At 41.4% G+C, this 27,205-nt stretch overlaps 1 protein-coding gene across 4 annotated transcripts in view; it reads left to right on the forward strand.

Annotated features, from left to right (window-relative positions):
* The first annotated feature begins 1,838 nt into the window (after nucleotides 1-1,838).
* mctp1a (multiple C2 domains, transmembrane 1a) overlaps nucleotides 1,839-27,205 on the forward strand; it is an 890,372-nt gene continuing 865,005 nt past the window's right edge. For all 4 annotated transcript variants that reach the window (XM_051929433.1, XM_051929436.1, XM_051929434.1 and 1 more), the window contains exon 1: nucleotides 1,839-3,033. In XM_051929433.1, the coding sequence (XP_051785393.1) occupies nucleotides 2,542-3,033 (492 nt within the window). In that variant the 5' untranslated portion in view covers nucleotides 1,839-2,541. The remainder of the gene's footprint in view (nucleotides 3,034-27,205) is intronic.

A 27,205-nucleotide genomic window follows, 5' to 3' on the forward strand; every position in this document is an offset into this window, starting at 1 on the left:
AATACCAGGATTACACTAAAATGAAGCTATGAGAAAGCCATGTTAAAATAATGAGTTTTCAGCAGTTTTTTTAAATTGCTCCACCATATCAGCCTGGCGAATTTCTATTGGTAAGCTATTCCAGATTTTAGGTGTATAACAGCAGAAGGCCTCCTCACCACTTCTTTTAAGTTTGGCTCTTGGCATTATAAGCAGACTCTCATTTGAAGATCTAAGGTTGTGATTTGGAGTGTAAGGTGTAAGATATTCCGAAATATAAGACGGAGCGAGATTATTTAAGGCTTTGTTAACCATAAGCAGTATTTTAAAGTCAATTCTAAATGACACAGGTAACCAATGTAGTGACATCAAAACTGGAGAGATGTGTTCGGATTTTCTTTTTTTAGTTAACATTCTAGCAGCTGCATTCTCCACTAGTTGCAAACAATTTATGTCTTTTTTGGATAGTCCTGAGAGGAGTGCATTGCAGTAATCTAGCCGACTGAAAACAAAAGCGTGAACTAATTTCTCAGCATCTTGCAGTGTTATAAGAGGTCTAACGTTTGCTATATTTCTTAAGTGAAATATTTATATAGGCCTATATATATTACATATATAAACACTTAAAATCCTCATAAAAACTAAAACCATATGAATAATTAAAACACAACTTATAAAAGTGATAATTGCTACTTTGAGGTACGTGTTTTTTAATTTTCTTGCCACTCTTAAGTCAAATACCGAGTTGGCCCTTGACCTCGATCTCCTCATACTGAGAGAGCATTAAGTGTACTGTTACTATTACGTCACGCACACACGAACAGTGTCACTGGACGGTAATGAATGTCCTGTGCCATTTGGGGGTCCATACTGCCCGGCGTGCTATGGAGTGTGTGAAAGCACCTCAGTAAACTGCAATGCAAAGCAAGACATTGGCCCGTAAAACCGAGGGGCACTGCTCCGTGAGCGCGCACTACTGTCCCGTGAGCGCGCACTACTATCCCGTGACGCTTTTCGCGCGTGCGTGCCAGTGGACTGTACGTGCGTGATGCAGGTCCAGAAAACGCAACAGTACAGTACACTTAATATTCTAATTGCTCATGTACTGGTGGATGAATTAGTCTCTTAAAGAGGCAACAAAGCACTCTGTTCACAGACAATGTGTTGCTAATTGCAATTATATATGCCTGTTTACCCATCCTACTTGTGGAAAATCGAGAAATCTTTAATGTACAAAGCAGATCACCCAGCAGAACACGAACAGATCAAGAAAGCCACAACTTGTGAGTGTGTGCAGCGCGAATCCTTTTAAAATCAAGAAGCCACTGGGATTTCATACATCTGTCATCATCCGTTCATGGCTATTTATGGAGCCTGTTACTGATCTATATAAATCAAGGTTCTGCCTGAAGCCTTCGTGTGGATGTTTTTTTGGGAATCACAAACGGCTCCTTTATGTCATCGCTCTGATGAACCACTCTGGAGCATTAAAAGTGCACCCTGAGTCACTTTCAGGTGCGGGCCAAGGACGTTATAATATGCATTTAATATCGCTATCTTTACTTGCTGTATTTTGCGGTAGGTAAATTTATTCCGTGTGATTGAAGAGAACGAGTAAATAAAATGTGTGGCAACGACCATGAGAAGTGAAATCACACAGGCGGTGTGAATGTTCAAACTTCAGACAGACCACAGAAGGCGACTCAAGCCTCTGGGGTAGTCGGACAGCAGATTTGACCCCAATGAATTAACGTGTTCATCCAACCATTTAAAACCCGTTCAGCTATGTATTTATTTTTAAAAAAAAAGACAACGCTGCCACTCAAAGTTTTACTGTTTTAATTCTGTAAGGCCTTTATTAATGTTCGTGAAGTTTTTATAGAGCGGATTGCTAAGTAATTAAAAATTAAGCTTGGGAAACTGATTTGAAGTTTCTTGAATGGGGGCTCAAGAGAAACATGCGAATGACAGGCGGATATCGGACCTCAGGTCAGTTTTACTTCGAAGGGTGTCCGATCCTCCTTAAGATACAAAAATGAAATACTAACAAACATAAATGTATGAGGGCGTCCCACTGCCCACGCCACTGTTAAGTAGTAACGCCAATCAATAGTCCAGAACCGCAGATGAAGCCCTGACTTTAGTCAATGGCACATCTGGACCGCAGCTGCTCTGCCTCTCCCCATCCTCCGTGCGCTCTGCCAATCAACGCGTGCCGTCTGCCCGAGCCAGCTGGTGAGGCGAGTCGTGTCAGGCACGTGCGTTCAAACTTTCCACTCCGCTGGGCGCTGGGTGAAATGGAGCGGCTCGCGAGTGTAAGCCACGCACGCTTCCTCTGAAATGTTGCCGCTTTACTGTACTTCAGTTTCGGTAAAGGTGGAAGCCGGCAAGTGATCGCTCTCTGATCGCTGCAGAGCACCAACTTTATCAAGCCTGTAAAAACCCGCTTTCCCTCCCCAGAGCAGCCATTGACAATTCAATCTGCCGCTCAGCTTGCAGAAACTGCGGGTCCCCTTGGTCCGAATAAGGCTGGCTGGCTGTTACTGCTCCTGCCTGCGAAGCATGGATGACAAGCCTCTGGATGACAACGCTGCCGGCACCGAGCAGGAGTCTCTGTCCTACCAGAAGAGAATCTGGAAAAACCTGCCTTTCTTGAGCCCGAAATTTGGCACTGATCGCCGCAGTGCGGAGCCCAAGAAAGAGGCAGGCAAATGGACCTTTAAGACTAAAAGGAATAAAGTGCTCGATCGCGTCTTCTCGTCCTCTCAGCCTAATTTGTGCTGCTCGGTGTCGGAGCCGCTGGACAACGAACACTTCTTCTGCAGTAAAGGAGAGGAGCCCGAGGCGCTCGGGCAAACCGTAAAGCTCTCCGGATCGCCGGGGCTGGACGTCGGCAGCAAAGCTAAAATGCAGAAACACGGCAGCCCCAGCAAGCCCGTCGTGTCTCACTTAGTGCTGTCCCACCAGAAAAGCTCATCCTTGGGATCCGCTTCTTTCGAGAGACTGGTGGAGCCCGCCGATCATGGTAGCCTGCGGAAGAACGCTAGCGATTCTGTAAGTCAAACCGCTCTTTTAATTAAGAAACCTTAGTATTGGATAATGGGGATTCTCCCGGGTCGATGAGCGATGCCTGTACAGAGAACATACGGCACGTCTCGGTTTGCAAATAACAAAAACAATAATTAAAAACACACACGCACACTAGATTAATGCACGAATTCCTTCTGTATATAAAGCATGTTACAGAGAGGCCGAATTCGGGTTTGCTGCAGTGTCACGTCAGAGCTCAACATGCAGGGGGCTACAAGGTCAGGACACTGTCATCGCGTCCCTCCGCTCCCCCAAAGCCGTTTGTATGGCTGTCTGAATCAAAGATCCTCTAATCGCGCTGGACGAGCAAAGAAGCGGTTGCTCTTTCTGGGTTTTAAAGTGCTGCCGAAGTGTGAAATGCAATGCGAGCGAATGAAATATTTTTATTTTGGTGACTCGATCGGAGAAGTCTAACTCAGTCTTTAGTATGATTTTTATTTTGTTTTAGTTTTTAGGTTTAAAAAGTTTGGCGTTTCCCAGTAATCCAAAGAACATATTAGTAACGGGCACTTCATTGTTTGTAAGCCTTTCAGGGATTCTCAAAACGCAGGTTAGCCTTGCTGTGCAATTTGTTTGTGGTCCGATTTGCGTATCCAGCAATACTCCATGACATAATATTTCCTGGCAGAAGCTTTAATTACAAAATGATAGTAGGACACCTGTGGAGTCATCACGTATCTCCATTTCAACTCAGCAGAACGTCTGAAGTATTCTAGTAATCCTGGTGGGCATGTATGTGGAAGACAATTCTGGGGTAAAAGCCCATGTGGAATTGTCAGTGTTGGAAGTGTTGTGGCATAAACGTGCTTTCAAATAAGAACACAGTGCAGTGATCCTAGAAATAATCAAAGTCATCTTTATTTTTATGCACGGCTTTTTTTTTTTCAAGCCACAGTCTTAAAAGTTAGCCCACAGGTATTTCTTTCCACAAGTCAGGTTTTTGACATGTAAGTATTGGGCATTCCAAGGGAGCGTGAGGTCAGAAAAAGTGGCAACAAATAGTACAGTGTGACAGAGGAGCAGGACCAAGTGTGGTGCCATATTCAGCGTTCTCAATTACCAAGCAAGAATTTTGCCTTCAGTTTCCTTCCATTGGGTTTAACGTTTTCTTTAATTAAGCATTTCTCTCAGGATTTTTGTCATGGTCCCAAGCCATCCTAGATGAAGCCATATTGTCTCTGAAGTTATTTATCGCAATTTAGGGTTGTATGCATATTATCTCTTGCCATTGAAATATGATCACAACCTATCCTTTATGTGTTATATCTGATGGGGCATAAGTCAGGTTCTTAACATGTGTCCTCATTGGGAAAAATTATTAGGGACACTTCTACACCTGTTTATCCATGCAGTTGTATGCATAAAACAATGCAGATACAGTGTGGGGGCTTCAGTGAAAGTTCACTAGAATGGAGAATAAAATGTGATCTCAACCATGGTATGATTGGTGGTGCCAGACAAACAGGTTTAATTGATCTCCTGAGATTTTTACACACAAGTCTCTAGAGTATTTTCAGAATGGCATGAAAAATGAAAAAAAAACATCCAGTGAGCAGCAGTCCAATGGGTAGTGGTCAGAGGAGAATGGCCAGACTGGTTCAAGCTGACAGAAAGGCTACAATAACTCAGATAATCTCTCTGTACAACTGCAGTGCGCACAAAACCATCTCAGAATGCACAACATGTCTAACATTGAGGTGCATAGGCTACAACAGCAGAAGACCACGTTGAGTTCCAGTCCTCTCAGCCAAGAACAGAAAGCTAAGGCTGTAGCCGGCAAAGGCTCACCAAAACTGGACGGTTACAGACTGGAAAAAACGTAGCCTGGTCTGATAAACCTGATCTTGATTTCTGCTGAGGCACACAGATGGCAGGGTCAGAACCAGGCACCAACAGCACCTGACCTGCCTTGTGTCAACAGAGCCAGCTGGTGGTGGTGCTGTAATGGTGTGGGAGATGCTTTCTTGGCCCACTTTGGTCCGGTTAATACCAATCAATCATCGCTTGAATGCCATGGACTATTTGGGTTTTGTTGTTAAACATGTGCACTCCTACAGGGCCACAAATAACCCATTTTCTAATGGCTGTGTGTTTATAATACAAATGACACCCGAAATTCGCGGGGGTTACTTTCCTAGAGCACCCGCGAATTGTGAAAAACCGTGAATTTTGGATGTGGTCAAAAAATACCTATAAATGCCTATTTTCATAGTTTAAACCAGCGGTTCTCAAACTGTGAACCATATGTGGCGTAATTTCGCTATTCATAGGAAAATTTTAAACTTGTAGCGGTGTATCGGCAGCAAAAAATATAGGAAAAAAAAATAGGGTTTCAAAAAAACGTTGGGGGGGGTGCGATTAAAACTGTTATGAAAACTGGGGTCGCAAATACTTAAAGGTTGAGAAACGCTGGTTTAAACCCTAAATATGCCCCCAAACACTTTAATTTCATTTCAAACCCGGCTTAATACATTACCTAAAAAAAAGAATGTAAAGTTAAACCCGTATACTGTACAGTACTGTACTGCTATGTCTCCCACAGTGCTAGAATGTAAAATACAGATGTTACCCCTATATGTACTGTAATTAATGCAAGCACATTTTCTTTGGTATATGAAGGGTAAATACGTAATAATTTAATTTAATAACTCACCAATAATGAATGATATTGATTGAAGATGATGATGATGATGAATTAGCTGTGCAGTACAATGAAGGTATATAATGAAGATATTGACTGCACAGCAAAGCAGAGGATTTACAGCTCCTCAGGTAGCTACTACGGCATAACTGTTTAGTTCAGAGAGCAAATCCAGTAGTTCAACCTTCTCCTGCACTGTCTTAATTTTTTTTCTGGTGCTTTGGTTCATTGCCAGAAGCCTTAGAAGGTGCAGGGTGTTTGGGTGGCATCTTAGAGCTTTAAGAAGAACAAAACTAAAACCACGAGAACGCTCAGCGAAACACTCAAGATAGTTACACGTGGTAAACTGTTATGATACGGGAATGCTGGCAATGCATCTGCCGGAGATGTGTCACAGGGCAGCAGCCGGTCAGCAGCAAGGAGAAATGAATAACGCTCTCGGATTGGCTACTTTCACCATCACAAGCTGCCTTTTCCTCCATGTTTGCTTTGTATTCTCTCTACAGTACAGTATTACCACGAAAAAGCCATAAAAAATTGCAGAGGATATTTGCGGTTTCCACAAACAATTATTAGTTAGGTTCTAAGGAAAAATCTGCGAATGACTGAAGCCACGAACTCTGAACTGTGACTTCGCGGGGGTCTACTGTATAGCCTTTTTTGTTTTCACGTGATTTCGTCTGTTCTAATTTTTAAATGTGATGTGACTTATTTTATAGCTCAGCAACAGACATAGGCTCACCAGTGCATGTGAATCACCCGTCTATTTTCTGACCAGCGTATTCAGTTCAGTGTCACAAGTTGCCAGTGCTTATCCCAACAGCATCAGGCACAGGGTGGACACCAAACATCACAGGGCACATTTGGACACAAACCCCCCCCACGCATTACATTCACCAGTTAGCTTAACATGTGTGTCTTTGGAGTGCAGGCACAGGAAGACCATGCAGATTCTGCACAGACGTTGTCTTCAACTCATAATCTGAATCTAGGATTCTGAAGCTGTGTGGCATTCAGCAATTGCAAAAAGATCATTTTTTGCAAATGAGAAATAAACCTACTAATTTTATTAACATCATACTCTGAGCAATTGGATGCGTTTTTTTTCCATTTTCTGGTGTACTTACAGTTGCAGGATTGTCGGTGATCTGATGAGCAGGTTTCATACTAAACAGTGTGGCTGTACTGAAAAATTGTACTCTTTGCCTATGTTTACAGTCACATTGGGTTGCTAGTCCTAAGAGCTGCGAGCATGTGCAAGATACTTTATATACAAAATAAACGGCAAGACTAGAGTGATCCTATTTGCTCATCTATGAATAATAAGTGTTTATAGGGCCTGTAAAAATATATGTGTATATATAAAAGCTGTGAACAGCACAGAAGCAAGCTGACAATTTTCTCAGACAGTAAGTGGGAGCAAAACTTACAACATTTCTCCCATCCGCCTAATTTTATTCAGGATCACAACTACCCTAATGTTGGGCAGGGCCGTCTGAACATATGAGTACTGGCCGGGGACACTGGGAGCATAGGGGCTCACAATGTTTCTGATGCCTGTGTATGTTTCTGTTTTGCTATTAAAACTGGGGCCCCAGCACACTATTTTTCCCGGGGGGCCTATGATGCTGTTAAGACAGCACTGTGTTGGACATAAGGCAGGGTCCGCACACACAAGGGAGCCAGTTTAGAATCAACCTAAAGATGGGGCTGTGGGAGGAAAGCTGATGTGTCTGTAGAAATTATCATGCAGATACAGAGAGATAGACAACGACTGGCCACAGGATTACAACAAAATCCACGAGGCAGCAGTGCTTACTCCTGAGCAACCATGTGTCCAATATATACACTAAGCTCATTGAAATAAAGGAATGGTTTATATTGTAACCATAGCCAATTAAAAATGCACACATACACCAGAATTCAAAAGTTAAGGGTCACTCAGGAATTTATGTTTTTGATAGAAATTGATACTTCTATTACGAAGATACCATTAAAGTTATTTTAAAATTAGCCGTCCCCCACAACTCCACCCACTTAGTAGTGAAACAGGACAAACTTTAAAAATCAATAAAAAACAGGTATCACTAGCTAAGTGGAGGCAAGGTCCGCTCCAAAACATGGCCAGAGGTGGAGCAATTCGAACGGAGGCTGGCACGTGAGTGAGGAGGGCCCTGCCTGGCTCCCCACTCCTGACGTCACACTCCCCCTCCCCTTGGCCCACAGCCTTTCTGTTGGATTTGCGCGAATAAATCGCTGCCGCAAGCAAACTATGATACTAAGTGCGGTCAGAGTAGTCGCAAAATCAACCGCAATGTTCAAGCAAATTATAGGAAAAAACCCGATCTAAATCTGTTATGTAGCAGACAGACAGACAGACAGACAGACAGACAGACAGACAGACAGACAGACAGACAGACAGACAGACAGACAGACAGTGAAACATTGGATTTTATATATGTGGAGATATTACCAAGGCGTAAAGTGCCCTGAGCATGGGAAAGGCACTTGTGACGATGTGGGTTGGCTCCACGCTACCAGTTCTTTCCAGGAGCCTGTTGGACCTGCCACCGTCAATATGAGCTGGGTAGATGAGGACACATACATCCAGGCAAGGGGTAGGTGCAAAAATGTCAATGCTTTTATTTGAAAACCAAATAAACAGCAAAAGTGTCCGAGAGTGCAGTGCATCCAAAATTCAATAAATAATCCATAAAACACTGCAGGAATCTTCTCTAAAAATCTCCGATCCTTCCCTTTAAAATTAAAAAAAATTTTTTAAATCCCTGATGCTTCCCTTTAAAACTGACATCCTTCTGGCTTACCCTGCTCGGGTCTCACAGCACGGAGAGACGTGGTACAGATAACCTTCTGATCTGTTTGTGTTCCCACCGCCCATCCCATGGTGATCCATGGGGCACCGCCGAGCCTCCACCCCTTCAACCAGTCTTGCGGGGGAGTCTTCTGGGGTATTGTTGTTGCTCCTGCTTCCATGCTCAACATGAGCAACCCTCAATTCCCTGGAGCACCAGCCACACACTCCTTTCCTGGGGCTCCGCTCCCATCCACCTGCTTCCTCCCGTTCACACCAGCTCTTGCTCGCTCCTGCCCTTCACTTCCATCATTTAACTTCCACTTTCTCGAGCCTCTTTCTTTTCATTATCTCTTTCCTTTTCCAATCCCATCTTTCCTTCTTTCCAGTGTAGACTCCTTTTATACTAACTTGATTAAGCTAATTGGGCGTAGGTGCGAATCTCCATACACATCGAGGCGTGAATGTGGTACCTGAGCGATTGGCTTGCTTTTGCACTTGTGTGCCCACCAATGGCCAAGCTAATGCAACCAATCCCAGAGTGGCGGCATCTCACACAGCCATGCCTTTTCCAAGGTTGCACTTTATGGGTCCTGATTATCTATTTAAAAAGTCACCCTGCACCATGGACTACCTGTGACAGCACTATATAAATACAATGTAATATTATTACTAGTGTTTATGGTGACTATAATTGCTTGAAATAAATGATTTTTAATTTATTATTCAGATATGTCTGCAAAGCTCCATATTTGTAACTGTTCTATGAGTGTATTAATGGTCAGCTCCTATAGCTTATCCTTACTTAGTCCTTGATTATTAGAGAAACCTTTCTAACTGCAATAGTACCACTGAAACCTGTCATTCTGTTCACTTGGGCTGCAAGGTACTGGCATTCCTAAAGTTCAGTTCTGGGTTCAAAAGTGGCCAAAATGAAATGGCTTTCTCAAGAATTATGTCAGTCCGTTGTTTAATTCAAAATGAAGTTCATTCAATGTGATAGATTCCAAAGAAAATATGAAGGTGTCCATTACTGTCTAAACTAGAACTAACCAGGATAGAAAAAGAAGGCAAAGGGACAGATGGGCAACTGCATAAGAAGGATAAGGACATCGCTGTCTGTAGTTTGAGAAACAAACACCTAACAGGTCCTCAGTTGTCTCCTTCATTAAATACACACCAAATACCAGTGTCACCTGCACAAGGGAAAAGATGATTCTGGGATATTGGCCTCAGAGGCAAAGTTTCAAAGAAAAAGCTAGATGTGAACTGGCAAATAAAAAGAAAAGGTTAAAACGGGCAAAGGAACACAGGCAGATGATTGGGAAAGTGAATTATGGTCAGCATCCTGGAGGCGGCTTTCCCTGTTGCAGCTGACAGATTACTTACGGTAGTGTTATTAACCAACAAAAAGCAAGAAATTAAGCATAAACACCCTCAGACCATCACGATTAGTAAACTAACTGCAGTAAAATGTTTCCCCACTTTAATTTATAAATGTTACATATTTTTCTTACACAATAACCTCCTTTAAAATTCACTAAAAATGGAATCATTCAGAGCATGCAAGTCTGCACAAGACTACAGATAGCAATGGAATTTCTTGTATGTGGGGTAACAGATGTGATAAACGAAAAGAGTTGAGCTTTGCTGTAACATGCTTTTAAAAACACTAAAAAATGTTGTAAAGATTTAATAGGTGATGTTTGTTTGGAATTGGGAAGTGAGCTGGTATGAAGACTGGAGGAAATGTCAGAAAAGTAGAGAGCTTTAGCAGAGGTGTAAGAGAGGAATGATGTCAAACAATATCCCACAATGCATCACTATAGCATTGAAAATTAAATGCCACCCCCTTGCATGCTGTATGTTGTAGGCAGGTGCGCAAGGAGGCAGAACAAGTCCCAAAAGAGTTAGGGTACCAATCGGGCAAACCTCCTTTTAATCTCAAACAAAGCAAGAAAAGAACTTAACAGGCGCATGACGGTAAGAGGCAAACAGTACAGGCTGTGGCCTCTTATCTCCCTCTGGGGTTGTATTCGGGCAATTACGGTCTGGCTCTTGGGTCCAAATGAGATGCCACCTTTTGGGGGTGACTCCGTTTTATATCGGTTGGACCAGAAATGGTGGGTCTCCATTGCCCCCAAGGGGCTATTTCTCAGCACTGCGAGAGAAAATTGTTAATGACAGTACCTCTCTCATTCTGGGGCGGTACCACATACCTTAGTTACTGTAAATCTGAAAGGCGAACCTCTGGCACGCATGCGTGACAATGTTTAATGTCTTTGTGATCTTTAATAGTCCCTCGTGTCAGCCCTCCTCACCCAGTATAAATGTCAGGTAGGACCGTTTATTGGAAAAACACCTAAGAGAAGACCACCCATGAAACCTGTAAACAAAAGGAACATAATAGCACTTCTCTCTTGCTGATCCTAACCATACAGATGTTGATCTACTGTCAAACCCACATCTTCACCCTTTTAATAACAGTCAAGCACTCTTCTCACACTTCTTGCTTACAGTCCTTCCCTACATATATCCCTTGCTCAACTCAACCCTTTTCTCTAAGCTCAAAGGGCTTATGGGCTGAGTTGGCATTAAACTCCCATTCCGGGTCCTCAAAGTGAGACCACTCACACTTTCACAGTTCTCTAAGGTATTTTCTAAGGTTGTCTCACCTATCGCTCCTTCCATTCTGGGATTTCGTACTGCCACCGAATTCACTGGAGGTTACAACTCTTTAAAGGGTATCATTGACCAGTTTCTTTTAACTCGGGGCCATGTTCTGCCCTCTATTGGGAAGGAGGTATTCCACCATTCTATTGTACTATCTGACTGTAGCCTGTCTTACATTATAGGCAGACAGACAGCAACTTGTTGGGTCTGAAGGTGTCTACGGTCCTGAGGGATCATTACCCATTCCTCTGTCTTCTCCTTATCCAGCACAAGCAGAGGGTTAACTGCACCCTGCCAATGCCCTGCTTGCCACACTGAAGTGTTTGTTTTCACACCTTTGTGGCGGACGGCCAGGGCCATTAACTAACTGCAACACCTTCTTAAAGGAAGCACTGGGGAGAGAATGTCCACAGGGCATTATCTCTCCCAGATTGCTAGGTGGCAAACCCTTAATTGGAGCTTACCACGGATTCCCATAGGACATGTTGAGGGTTGGAGTTTGGTTGCTTAGCCATGTTGAGTTCAGGGGGTGCCACCAGGAGGTTCTTCAGGGGCTTCAGAGCCTTATGTTGTCGGGCTTCCATCTATGCTAATGGGCCAGCTGCCACTTCTCCAGGGCCAGAGTTGAGAGGAAGGTGAGTGAAGGCAGTCAGAGAGAAAGAGAGAAGGAGAGACCGAGAAGAGAAAAGCATTGCTGTGAGCTGTATTGTGCTTTATATTGTGCTTGTGTGGGAAACGATTTGAGAAGAGTTTCCCATAGCCAAGTAAAAACTGTGTTGTGCTCGACTTGTGCCTTGTGTCTGTATGTGTTGGGTTTGGGAAGCGGGCACCTTGCTGTGCTCTGTCCCAATGATGTGTCACCTTTGCTCACTGGGTAACAAATCACAAGAGAAAATGGGAGTGCTACTGTTGGTCAGTAGCATCTAAACAAGTTCATTGCAGACTGTCTGAATGGAGCTTGTGTGGCCACCTGGCAAATGTTTGCTTATTTCTATCATCAAGAACATAAAAAAATGTGTGACATAGAATTGTTTGTCAGGGGACTAATAGTACCTAGATGGAGCAAAGCAGAGGTACCACATATGAAGAAAGATGCCCACGGTGGTGATTTGAAAGAATCTTCTCACGTCATTGTGGGTAGGAAGAGGCCACCAGGCTGCAGTTTGGTCTGTCATGTTAAAAGGTACCGTAGAATGAAATCCTCTGAAAGCATCAGACCAAGTTAGAGAGTGATGCACGTGGAAGCTAGGTATAAGGCAGTCTAGCACATAGAGAGGGAAGTCTGACAAAGCTGCACAACAGAGGAAACTTGGAGCAACTTCCTGTAATGGATGCCCAAGGCTCAGTGGAGTTGTGACCCTTGGGGTAGCTAGAAGGCACTCTAGCCTGGTGTCCCTGGATTCAAAAGGAGAGTTCTGTAGCAAGTGGGAGACAGAAAGAATGAGAGAGATCTAGGGAGTGAGGGACAAATGGGAGGTGAGGGCAACGTGACTAAATGGGGAAGCTACCACACCTTGAAGACAAGGCTTCCAATGCTACCGTGTGATCTTCATTGATTTATCTCTTTCCCTTTGTGATTGATATTAATAAAGGCCACCATTTTTGATATTTACAACAGGTCGATGTCATAAAACAAGTAAGGGAGTGTGAATTGTTTTAATCACAACCCGTGTTGCTCAGGTTGGTGCAGGGGCATGCACATGCCAGCTTGTGTCTGTGTTAATTGATGATTGCCTGGCAGCAGCTGTGTGATAGTTAGGAGACACCGTCAGAGCACCAAAGGGTACATCAAAAGAGAGCAGGTTAGTGCAAAAAAAAAAAAGTAACTACGGATAGAAAGTGATTATTTTTTGGCACACTCAGGAGGACAAACTGAGCAGCACTGTACTGCTGATGAGTTTAAGGGGAGCTCTGAAAGGTGGTGGCACTTTCGGCAGCTGACAAAACTGAAAGGCAGAACTGGCAAGAGGGAGAGAGGGGGTCCATGGGAGCAGGAGGAGGGATAGGGTCCTAACATGGTGGCATCTTAGAGAGGGCACGGTGCCATGAGAGTTGCTGTGACTGAAGGAGGTGGCAGCTTTGCACCCACGGATACGGGCTGAGGTGATGGATCAGGAGGATGCAGCAGGATGAGAGGCCCACGGGTCCTGAGGAAGACTGAAAAAGTGCATGAAGGAAGAAAAGTAGTGATTTTACCTTTCTGATCTGGATTTAAATGTATTTATTGGATTTAGATTTTGAGCACCCCGGAAAACTTTATTAGTTCTTGATGGCACAATTTTATGGTTTTATTTATTTAATAACTTTTTTTAACTACACCGTTTACACATTTATGAATGTACATTTATATTACTGCTTTCGACAAGTAAGTCTCACACTTGTTTACTTCCTTGCCTTGGCTCATTCTCACTTGCCTGGGAAGTAGGTAATGCCAAAGTTGTGGGCATATAGTTGGTACCAGCCTTACGGTGCTGAGAATAACTCAGGCTCCTTGATGACCATCACAGTATGTTCTTGTTTTTTTACATACATATTGAAAGCTTTGCATTATTCTGGAATCAGAAGCCATCCTTCCATTTATAATGTGCATTTTCCCTGTCTTTCTTTGTATATATTTATGTGTATATTGCATAGTAATTGGGGTCTTTTGATAATCCGTTTGCATTTGGAAACCCGTACAGTTCATGAAGTCTGGCAAGTAGTGGGAATCGAGGCACAGAAGAACAGAGTTTCAGGTGGCTGGGTTCAGATCCCAGCCTGGTCACCCATCTGCGCCAAGTTTGCATGTTCTCTTTGTGGATTTCCCCTTAGGTACTCTGGTTTTCCTTCCACCCCACAAGAAATGTATGCATGTGTTAGATTAATTTGTAGCATTAAATTAGCTTACTTAATTAGCTAAATTAGCACTGAATTAGCTTGTTTTGAATGGGTGTTCCAAGTGTACTTGTGTGTTTCCTGTGATGGACTGGTGTCCCATCCTGTGCTGCTTTCTTCCTTGTGACTGATGCTGCATCTGGAATAAATGAGTTAGAACATAAATGGATGACTTGTATTGAATATTGATCCACTTTCTAATCCACTTAATCCACCCCAGATTCACACAGTATGTAGATGAATGAACTGAATACAATGTCTTATAAAGGAAAGGACCCCTTTGTAGGAAAATCTATGTTAAGAATTGACATGATACAAAGAAAGACATCTTGCAGTGAAACAACATTAGAACTTTAATAAAGATCTTGTCTATACAAGGTGCAACCATGGACAGGATGCAAATTCATTGCAAAGCAGACCTCAATCAGTTTTTCATCCTCTCATCCAACCAGTTTCTGGGCCACCTTAATCCATCATAGGGTCACGGGGCGTGGACATCTTTAGGTACAAGGCAGGAACAAATCCTGGATGGGGCACTCATACCTGTACCCACAGTCAGTCTTACCAGGCCATTTTAAAGTCAGCTATTAACTTAGCATGTCCATGCTTGAGTACATAAAAACCTGGCATGAGGAGGACATGCAAACTCCAGACAGGCCAGGCTGAGAACCAAACCCACCTCTCCGAAGAACTGAAAGAGAAGCATTAACCGCTGTTATAGTTGCATTTTTTATTTAAACATTTAACACTGGGGTGGCATGGTGGCGCAGTGGTAGCACTGCTGCCTCGCAGAAAGGAGACCTGGGTTTGCTTCCTGGGTCCTTCCTGTGTGGAGTTTGCATGTTCTCTCCATGTCTGTGTGGGTTTCCTGGCGGTGGTCCAGTTTCCGCCCACAGTCCAAAAACATGCAGGTTAGGTATATTAGCAATCCTAAATTGTCCCTAGTGTGTGCTTGGTGTGTGTGTGTCCTGTGGTGGGCTGGTGCCCTGCCTGGGATTTGTTCCTGCTTTGCATCCTGTGCTGGCTGGGATTGGCTCCAGCAGACCCCTGTGACCCAGTAGTTAGGATATAGCAGGTTGGAAAATGACTGACTGACTGACATTTAACACTGTAAATTGTAGCAACACTATGGCACCTTCAACAATAGACTTTTACACTCCAGCCTGTTCACTGGCACCTGGCATTTTAAAGTGCCGACCACCACTTCCTGAATTTTTTCAAAAAAATTAATAGTGTTTATCATAATTTCAAGTACACAGTCTTCTGGAACACCTAATTATAGCGTCTCTGTTAAACTGAAGCACATTTTTTCTTTGTAGGTTTAAATACATTAGAGAATGTTATGTTATATTCTCACGTATTGCAAAAAACATAAAATAACTACTTAGAAAGGTCATCGTCTTTCTTCAAGCTGTGTCCATCAATCTCGTCTGAGGGGTCAGCATGTATGCGTTAAGTTATAGGAAAATTCTACAAAGAGGACTGTCATGTATTAACTGCCCTGCTTTGTTGGCATTTATTTAGCCGGGGTTTATTTACTTATGTACCATTTGTAATGATCTTGCAGTCAATTTAGGCAGTCGAGCAGCAAAAATGCATAACTAATAAAAAAAATACAATTTTAATAGGCTGAGTAACCGGATGATAATAGCACTTGAACACAATACATTGATGGAATCCCACTTCACAGAGGAAGACAGCTTCACATTATGGGCAGGGATATTGACCCATGAACATAAGAGGCAGAATAAAGGAAATGAGAACACATGTGGATGAGCCTTCATTGGTTTAAGTAGGTTGTGGTGCTAAGCCCGTTGTACAGTACATAAGTGCTGGGATTTCAATTATGTGGTAAACTGAATTATCATTTAGAGAGATTTTTCATGTAATTTGAAAATATCTCTAATGCATTCCAGAGTAATTCAAAATTATATTTAAGTCATATTTGAAAAGTGCAATTTGAAATATTTCAAATGAAATAAATTCCTATCCATCCCGAGATACGTCAAATACATTTCTTAAAATAATTGTGTGCATATCTTCTTATTCATTTGGAGGCACTGAATTCACAGCCAGGCTGCTGGATTTGTGAGGCTGTCATGGTTGATAATTGCAGTTTATATCCAAGGCTGTGTATCAAGACACAGGAATACAGGATGAACTGGGGCTCACGGGTGAGCCACAAAACTTTAGAATGATATTCCAGACTTGGAAGCCATTCTGGGGAATGCCAAGCTCAAAAGCTACTCACTGAGCAGAGATTCCAGGCTTGAATTCAGGAGTGTAGCTACACATAGGAAAAGGGGCCAGTCCTTGAGTTCTTAAGGCCTGTGTTGTCCAACTTGTGGTGTCCTCTGTCACATGTTCAGTCTGACCTTATGGCATCAGAAAGTGCCGTTGTTCCTGTTCCAAAGAAAGAAGGTGCCTCTTCACCTAATGACTACAGACCAGGGACACTTACATCTCACGTCATGAAGACCTTTGAGAGACTGGTGCTGGATTATACGAGTCCTCTTGTGGTAGACCACCTGGACCCATTTTCCTATTGGACAAAGACTGGAGTGGAGGATGCAATTACTGTATCTGTATGTTCCACAAGGCTTATTCTCACCTGGACAAAACTGCCAGCACTGTGAGGATTATACAGCCATCCCTGTTAAGGAGTAAACTCAGAGATATGCAGGTGGTTGAGCCAATGGTGTCCTGGATAATGGACTATCATTTGGGCAAACTGCAGTTTGTGTGACTGTTTCTGATATGGATGTGAGCAACACTGGAGCAGCACAAGGACTAATCCTGTTTCCTTTACGCTTCACTTACTACACCACATTAATGACAGGTTAAACTGATCTTGTAACACAGAAGAACTGTATAAGAAAGAGCAGAGCGGGCTCTTTTTCTTTAGGAGACCGTGCTCCTTTAATGTGAGAAGTGACATCCTTTCACACATTCTCTGATGGCTAGTGTGATTTCCTATGCTGTGGTCTGCTGGGCTAGTAACATGACTTCAAGAGAGGCCCACCAAATCAACAGGCTAATTAAAAGGGAAATCCCAGTTGTAGGACACTCTGTGGACCCCCTGGAGGTCGAGGCGAAGGAAAGAATTAAAACAAGACTGAGTGCCATTATGAACAATGCTGCACATCCTCTCTGGGACATATTAACACTGAGGACTTTAAGCTAACAAATTATTCAGCAGAAGTGTGTCAAGAAACGTTGCTCCTTTATACCAACAGCAATATGCCTACATAATCTCCACTGCGACTATGACTGCCAAGTCAGAACTTTTCTGTTCTTTTGTTTTAATAAGTTTCTTCCTTTTTAGTCATTCTGGTGTGTGTTCAGACCATAGTATGTGTGTGTATATTATCTATCTAGTTAGGCATATAAAGTGCTTATCTATCTATCTATCTATCTATCTATCTATCTATCTATCTATCTATCTATCTATCTATCTATCTATCTATCTATCTATCTATCTATCTATCTATCTATCTATCTATCTATCTATCTATCTATCTATCTATCTATCTATCTATCTATCTAGGTAGTTTGTGGTTTTTATGAATGTGTCCCCAATATATTTTAGATGCTGGCGTCATGGATCATCCTTCCCACCATATACATGTCATGATTCTCCGGATCATGTTACATTATTCATATTCATTGTATTTCTCTGTTAAGTATATTTTGTTTTACGTTTACCATTGCACGGTGTCTTTTTGTATTCTTAAGAGTGCCACCATAGTGTCTGCAGTTGCAGAGGTGGTTGTTTGTCATGTGACCCACAGTGCCTGACATCACTTCCTAGTGATATAAAAATGCTGCCAGGATAGACTCTGATTCCCTGTCACCCTTAATTGGGTTGGGTGGATTACTTTTACTTTACTTTATAGTGCACTTAAAAGCGAAGATCACAACATATTTCCGAGAAGCCATCCATTTGCACTTGTAATTAATGACTGGTGCCATATTTTGCTGACTCCAGTGTAAATTTGTTTTTCTGCCTGAAAGGGTTCATTTCTCTCCAGCTGAGGCCCAAAGAGTCTTCTAAATAACACAGTGTGCTTTATTAATGAAGGTATTGAAACCAAGAGCTGCACTGCTATGCTAGAATGCTCTGAGCACTACTTTGGCAAACAGCATTTACAATAAAAGAAAGTGCAGACATCTCTTTGGCTTTGGGCATGCAGTATAGCTTAGGGTGTAAAGAACCTGTCAGGAAAAGAACATCCCATGATGTCTCTACGTTGCTCATTTATATGGCATGCTTGTTTGAACCTTTCTGTGCAGATGTTGCTGGATGTCTCCATCTGTTACTGTACTTCATTAAGGTTTACTAAACATTCTGCTAATACATTTTACCTTCCTTGTTTCATACATGTGTTTAGCATTTTATAACACATTTCATGTGTTATAAAATGCTAAAGGGGTTCCCACATTTTAAGAAGTAAGAGCATTTTACAGTCAGGAAGTCCTAAAACCAACCACCATGTGACTCTTGTGTGCTTGCTATGGGCACATGCACGTCACCAGTAATGGTATAACATTTCTGTCTGTAGTGGTCAATATGCACTTACTGTAACATCTGAAGAGTTTCAGTTGCTTATATACAGTGTGACAGATAGGGGGCGCTATCGGCCCCTTGAACCCGCAGATGACACATCAGACACCAGGTAAAAGTCCCAAAACTAAATTTATTATTATAATAATGTGCACAAAGCACCTCCACCACCACAATACTCAATAATCAACAATACACTAAACAATAAATCCTCCTCTCCTCCCAGCAGCTCCGTCACACTCCCACCCAACTCCGGCTCAGTCTTCTGGGGTTTCCCATAGTCCTTTTAAAGTCCTTGACCTGGAAATGCCTCTGTCCCTCAGTCCACATGACTTCCTAGCGCTTCCGGGTCAGATCAAAACTCTTCTTTTTCTTCAGCCCGGAAGTACTTCATTTCTTCTTTCCTCGTGACGAGGTAGTACTTCTGGGCTATAATGAAAATATAAATCCTTGTGCCTCCCTGCAGCATTCCCTGGTGGCCCCCACGGAATCCAGCAGGGCTGTGAAGGAAAACTCCAATGTCCATGATGCCCTGCAGGAATTCGGGGCACCTCCATGTTTCAGAGAGGACTCCACCTAGCAGAAAAGCTAGCAAAATTGAATATTGGCTTATTGTTCGAAAGTGGACATATTCTGTTAAACTGCGCAATGTGCCATTCACACCTTCCTTTAAGCCTCAATAAACAGCTTCTGGACATTTGTGAGTGAACAGACATATAACACTAAAAATAGATAGAGCTATTCCATACAAAAAGTGCATCAAATGGCTACCGGTATCAGAATGTATCTATTGTACCTTATCTAGTATCTTTATCCACCGGATCTAGGGACTTGTTCTGCATGTTCTTCTCTTGTCTACTTGGGGGTTGTCTACATACTTCAGGTTCCTCCATCAGCCCAGAGATGGCCAGGTTATATGCAAGCAGAAATTAGCCTGATGTTTGGGTTTCAGTTCAGACCTGGTGACAGACTGGCATGCTGCCATGGATTTGTTCTTGTCTTGCATGCAGCTGTCACACTCAAACCCATCTTAACCAAAAAAACAGGTCTGCCATCACCTTAAATGGAGAACATAGGGGCACAGAAACACATGTATGGGATGAGGTTCTTGATTTGCTCAGGCACTCGTCACGTATCAGCAATACAGTTCACTGTTATCTGCCTGAACATAAAAAATGAAATATTATAAGGAAATCAATGTTGTATATTAATGTATATCTCAACTATGTAATGATTAACACCCACTTACTTATATATTTAACAATTTATATTTCTCTGAAGTTCTGCAAAACTTCATTAAAACAAAACCATGCCTTTGGATTTTATACCAAAAGTTCCTTGAAATCATCCATTCTGTGATCAGGATTGTTGCCACATATTCTGAAACAGTAAAGTTCCAATTGAATGGCTGATGCATTTTAGGACCATTTTCTTCGAGACCAGATTATGAGGACTATTACTATTACATGAAGTGGTCTTCTTGAAAATCAATACCAAATATAAGCCAGTTTGTAACTTAGATATATACTGTTACATGATCCAGCCTCTTTCAAGGTATATTCCACTCAAAAAAAAATTGGATGTGAGCGTCAGTAGGCTTTGCACCCTAAGAACCAAGTTACTCAAACTATTCAATAACATTTCAGTATTTATTTCTCTGATGCTGATCTTTCTGATCATAAAATAGGTCATGACAATAACAGTTGACGATAAGAATTCATAATTAATTGCTGAATTACGATATTGGAGGGTTCCTCTTTATCTTGCACGATTTGGCTCAAAAACTAATCAGCACATCATCATCTCATAACAGGCTTAAGTTTTGAGTTTGGTGTTTTTCCGTCCAGCTGTTTTAGCTCTAGTTTGTCCTCAAGAAACTGTGACACACAGACGCACACACAGACAGAGACATACACATCATTGAGATATCGATGCTTTCGGTATCGTCTACCATAAAACTTTGAGATCCATCGAATACAAGAGATCAAAATTTTTGATAAATCTAAAGCTTTCACTCCTCCCCATAGACGATAGGTTATGGTTGGGGAGGGCGCAAAGCAAAAGTATTTTTTTTATCTCTTATTTATCCGACCTAGTTTGTAATGATGGCTGAAAAACAATTTTAATCATATGTTTTTGTACAAAACAACAATAAAAAAAGTCATCCAGTCATATGCTCACAATGTCCCAAACACACATATTTTTCCTTAAAATAATGTTAAATAAATCACTTCCTGAAAACTCTCTTGTGAACTAAAATGAGAAAATGAACTAACACATTTCAGCTGAAGCCCTGTTCCCATTCATTGGTCATATGACCAGCAAAGTAACAGCTTATTTATTGGCTAACATTGCTTGACAGGTGATATCAACAGGGCATAGTTCACTGAGAGGCATGTAAAACTAAAGATTAAAAGTTAAAGATATTCTCCTTCTGAGATAATTCAATAAGGAGAAAGCCAGAATACTAGAGATGTACTCACAGCCTGCTGCTAAATAATCGCGAGGTAATCCAGTTGTGGCTATGAATGTAAATGTAATGACGGTAGAAGAGTCTACAATTCAAATGCTTGTTTGTTTCTGAGCACATTCTGCTTTAGTTCATGAAAATGATTTTGGGAAGTGACTATATAATACCCCCATGACCCTGTAGTTAGGATATAGTGGGTTGGATAATGGATGGATGGATGGATGGATTATATAATACGCTACTGTGACTGTTTGTTTGTCTGTCCAGGATTTTAAATCACCTTTAGCTCGCAAACCGTTTGACCTATTAACCTGAAATTTGATACACATATACTATGTGACATCTACTGTCTGCTTTCAGGGTGATGATTGACCTCCAAGGTTATTCCTCTTTTTATTTTTAGTTTCTTTTATTGTAAAATCAACTCTTGGCAGCAGCCAGCAGGGCAGCCGTGCGGCACATGCGTACGGGTGCCGTTCTCATCCCTACCACCTTCACCATCACTTCATATCTTAAATCATTCTTGAGGCAGATTGAAGACTTAAGTGCCAGCTTATGTGAAAAATTAAGGAAAACATACAAAGTAATTGCAACACAAGCACTGACTTAATCAGTTTTAACGTGAGAAAATGCCGACGCAAGAAGAGAAGAAGCGGGGCGCTAGGGGAGAGAAAAGAAGAGCTGCTCAGGACAAGCGCGTCAACCTCTGAGCAAACGAATGCTAAACGTACAGAGAAACAGTAGGAAAACTATGAATGCTCAAGTCAAGTGTATTCACGGCACGTTATCGTCCAGTGCGACGTTAGTGGTTTAGAAATATTTTGCTAAAAATACATGTGTTTAGGACATTGTGAACATACAACTGGGTGACTTCATGTGGATTAGATAGATAGATAGATAGATAGATAGATAGATAGATAGATAGATAGATAGATAGATAGATAGATAGATAGATAGATAGATAGATAGATAGATAGATAGATAGATAGTGTCGCAGTAGAGGCGTGGAGCCACCTCTAACACCCTCAGGTACCACTCCAGACACTGGATAAAAGTACAAGACTCTTTTATTTTCTTTAAGTACAGTGCACAAAGCACCCTCCACTCCACACTCATATAAACAATAAACTCTCACAATAGTACTCTCTCCTTCTCGCCCAGACACTTGCCACCCTACCTCCCAGCTCAGCTCACTGTCTGGGCTTTCCCACAGTCCTTTTATATCCCCTGACCCGGAAGTGGTTCCTGTCCAAACCCACAAGTCCTTATTCCTTCCGGGTCAGGGTAAACAGTCCTTTTCTTCAGCCCGGGAGCACGTCGTTCCTTCCTGTCACGTGATGATGATGCACTCCCGGGTTATAGGGCACATAAGAGCCCGCTAGCCCCCCTACAGCGACTCCCGGTGGCCCCCAAGGTATGCAGCAGGGCTGTGTATACAAACTACAAAGTCCATGAGGCCCTGCTGGAACTCGGGGCACGATCATGCTGTCCGGAGGGCTCCTCCTGGCGGCCTGGGGGTGAGGGCCGGAGTAAAATGCCGGCAATCCACCACAATAGATAGATAGATAGATAGATAGATAGATAGATAGATAGATAGATAGATAGATAGATAGATAGATAGATAGATAGATAGATAGATAGATAGATAGATAGATAGATAGATAGGATTATGCAGCACGAGTAACATGCAACATTTTAACGTTGTTTGCTGTAGCGCATCATTGGTCACCATAGTCTTATATTGTATCAAAAACATTTTTTATCTCCATTTCTTGGCCATCACTACATACTAGGTGTAAGTAACATATTAAGCAATATCATTTTTTGGTTGAGTATTCCTTTAATACTCTGCTGACATCCCATTCATACCAAGCTCTATTTAAAACCAACAATCCCAATTCATTAATTTTTCAATGTAAAAATCCAAAATGCTTCACAGTGCAGGAGATACTTGTTATAATCCCCACTACTGAGTGAATGTCTGACAATTTATAATACTGAGTACTTAAATTGTTCCACAGTATGAGCCATCATTACAAGATGAGTAGCTGCTGGATATTTAACAGATCCCGCTGTAATACTACTGTTTTGCTCATTAATCTGTGTGCATATTATATGGATCTTTTTCCCCACATTTGTTTCCCATACCTGTACTCAATATTTTAAACATAGTCTCTGGCTCCCAATGACCCTATAATGAAAAAAAAATTATATGATTATAAAGATCTCAATGCCGAGGTTCCCAACTGGTATTTGTTTTGTTATCTTCAAGTGGAGCCCAGAGTGGTTTAGTGCCTTTGAGCCACAGTGAATCAACTGTATGGTCTAATCCAGCATGCCTTCTGCTCTACTGTCCAATGTTATTTTGTCTCACTGTCTGTCCATATAAAAAAAAATAACATTTTTCCAAAAAAAAAACAGTTTAGGTTGTTGCTCTGAATGACGTTGTTAACACATTTGGTTTAAAGTCTCAACCTTCCAAGCTGCTTTAACTGTGTTAGTTGTACTCATATTGTCTTGTTGAATAGCCTGACATATACAGAGTGCAAAATGTTTCTGTCAGGATGTGCTCAGCAATCTCTTAATATTTATGAGCAATATTTGTCCTCCCCAGTTCTTTGAATAAGAAACCAGTACAGTTTGAGATGCCAGTCCATCACAGGGCAATCTCATACATACAACCCCCCTTGAACATCTGCCTAAAATTGTCAAGAAATCACATTAAATTCTTATGAACAAAGGGACAACCAATAGACAGACTCCACATAGGGAAACTGCCTTAAGATTCAAGTCCCTCAAACTATGAGGCAGCAGTGTCCACCTTGTCAAGATTTGATTAAAAAGTAAAAAAGAAACTGCCAAATTTTTGCAATTATGAAGTTTCCCTATTGTCCAGTTATTCAAATAGAAATATCAGTTATAACAAATCATCTGGATTGTTGGATCTGGATTATGACCATAGCAAAATCACCATTCTTAAACTAAGTGTGAAAGCAACACAGTGCCTGAGCAAACTTATCATTACCTGGACACAATAGAAGTTGTTGTGCAAAAGATGGTGGTAGCAAAATTGGATGCCACCATGAAAGATCTTCAACATCCACTCCAGGAGGTGCTCTCTTGAAGCACTTTTAGCTGCAGGCTCATTCCACCATGGTATGCTAAGAAGCATCTCTGGGGGTCTTTACTGACCACAGCTATCAGGCAATTCAATGGTTCTTCCTGGTGGCCAAACTAAATGCTGACACTCTATTATTACAGTATTTATTTATGTATTTGTCTATTGGTTGATTGTATTATTTGTCTTGTGAGTCTGTATCTTTGTTTTTTATGTTTCTTCTGCTTCATGTATCTAAATTTCCCCTTGGGATTAATACAGTTAATCTAATCTAATCTAATCTAATCTAATCTAATCTAATCTAATCTAATCTAATCTAATCTAAAGTAAACTGTAAAGGTATAAATACAAAAGGAGTTTCTATATATAGTATTAATGTACAGTGAAATAATAAAGTATGCAAACCCTTTGGAGCTACCTGGTTTCCAGCATTAGTTGGTCATAAAATGTGATCTGGTCTTCATTTAAATCACATGTCAAACCCAATTTGCTCACACTAATAACACACAAACAATTATAATGTTCAAGTCATCATTGAACACACCCATCAAAGATTCACAGTGTGCTGTGGAAAAAAAATACCTTGGATTTAATATCTGATCAAACCTCCTTTGACAGCAGTAACCTCTAAGAAGTCCTTCCGGTAATTGAGGATCAGACCCACACAACGTTCACAATGAATTTTGGATCATTCTTCGTTACAGAACTGCTATGGCTCAGTCATATTCTTAACATGTCTAATATGAACATCTCTCTTGAGTTTGTTTCATGACATCTCTATTGGGTTAAAGCCTGGGATCCTAGACCGCTCCAAATGCAGGATTTTGTTGTATGAAGCCATCCTGTAGTAGATTTACTTTGTGTTTATATTTATGCTCCTGTTCCATCACCCAAATTCTACTGAGCTTCCAGTGACGGATAGGCAACCTTACATTACACTGCAGGATATTACCCCTCAATGATGGCAATCTGTACAGGCCATCAAAGGCAGCAAAACAGTCTAAAATCATCATGTTTCCTCCATTGTGCATCACCTTTCAGATGGTGTTTTCATGTTAGCATGCGGTGCCCTTTTTGCACCATACGTATTGCTGCATATTCCTCCTGAACAATTCAACCTTAGTTTCATCAGTTCACAAAACATTTTCCTAATGGCATTGTGGAGTGTTAAGATAACACATTTCAGCAGTGGCTTCTTCCTTGGTGACTTGCCATGGATACTATGCCTGTTTAACATTTTATGTATGGTAGACTCATTAAATAACCTGTTCCACTGATTCCTTCAGGCGTTTAGCTGTCACTCTTGGGTTCTTTTTCTACCTGTGTTCCCACCTACAAGGAGAGTAGCTACAGTACTAAATCATCTCCATCTACAGTATAGACAGTTTGTCTAACTGTGAAATGACAAATATCTCAATTCTTTGAGATTATATTGTAATCCTTTCTATCTGTATGTAAATCGATAACTCTCGAATGTTGATCTTCTGAGATCTCGTCTTTGTGAGGCATTCTTCACATCAACCGAAGCTCCTTGTAAATAGCAAACTCAAAATGTCTGACTGTTTTTTATTGGTCAAAGGATCTCTAAGCCACACCTCCAGTCTAATTTCATTAGGTTGGACTCCAGGTTGGCCAACTCCAGACTCCAGTTAGATTTTGTTGAAGCCATCAGCCTAAGGGCCAGTATATACTTGATGCTCAAAACGCATCATGGCTGCCACACGTTCCCAGCGCTCTTTTGATGAGTCTTCTGAGCACATCATCCACAAATAAACGTGACACATGTGCAAGTTGTAGTACCATTAAAAATTTGGGTAGCATGTGTGTTCAGGTTTTTGTACATCAGCAATGTTGTTTACTATAAATATCTTCATAGTGATAATCATGCTTTTCAGAACAGCTGGCATCAAATCACCAGTTCTTTGAACATGGAAACATGTAAGATGAAATGGAAGCAAATCTGAGACAGATATGTCCGTGCAAAATGGAATGTTTCCGAGAAAAGAAGTGGGATTTGGCCATTACAAGACAACGAAGTATGACGGCAGCTCCAACAGGATGAATGTGTGTTCTTCGGTGTTTGATGAATGGTTCCATGTGGTGAAGCAAATCATCAAAGTTAAATACTGACATACGAAATTATTCATGGTGCTTTTCTTCGTCCATTTCTCGCATAGGCAATACAAGTGTCGCACATTCCTAATGACACCATACATTTAAAAGTCTCACATATCATCTTCTGTGTCACTGTTGCCATCTTTTTTGCACCTTCACAACAGCATCTCACACTGCCACCTTGTGGAATCCTCCAAGTATGCATAAAATATGTGCACAAGTATAGTCAGTACACTGCTTGCAGAGCAGTAGCATCCACGGTGCTTAGCGTCAAGTATATCCCAGCCCTAAAGGATCTCATACATTTAACAACCTACACCTGTTTGAATGTCTGGACGCTGTATTCTGTATGTACAAGAACAATACAAAAATCTGTGCATTGTTGTTTGAAACAAATTGTGTTTGTTTACTACCGTACCTTAGATGAAGATCAGACATATTTTAAGGCAGATTTTTATATAAATATGGTTGTTTCCAAAAGATACTCATGATTTTTCTAGCCATTGTATATGTTTAATGTTAATGCAACACTGGAGAGTTTCCTATGCAGATGATGAAGTCAATTTTGTATTGAATGCAGAATATTATCAAAGTAACTAAATGTCAACAGCTAAATAAAACTTGATGTGGCAGTTGTACAAACCTGAATAATTGAGTTGCAACCATTTTTTGTGAAGCTGGACAGTTTGGAGTTCATGTGCCAATCCCAGCAGTAACGAGTGCAAAGCAGTGGCCAGCGCAATCCAACTCTTCTTTTATTTATGAAGCAATCGTATTTCAAGGGGGATATTCTAAAAGGCCAGTGTAGTTTTAGGTGGAATTTTACATTTGACAAGTTCATTGTCTCTATGTCATGTTTCTTTGCTATA

This window comes from Erpetoichthys calabaricus, chromosome 7 (assembly GCF_900747795.2).
Source record: "Erpetoichthys calabaricus chromosome 7, fErpCal1.3, whole genome shotgun sequence".
NCBI lineage: Eukaryota > Metazoa > Chordata > Cladistia > Polypteriformes > Polypteridae > Erpetoichthys > Erpetoichthys calabaricus.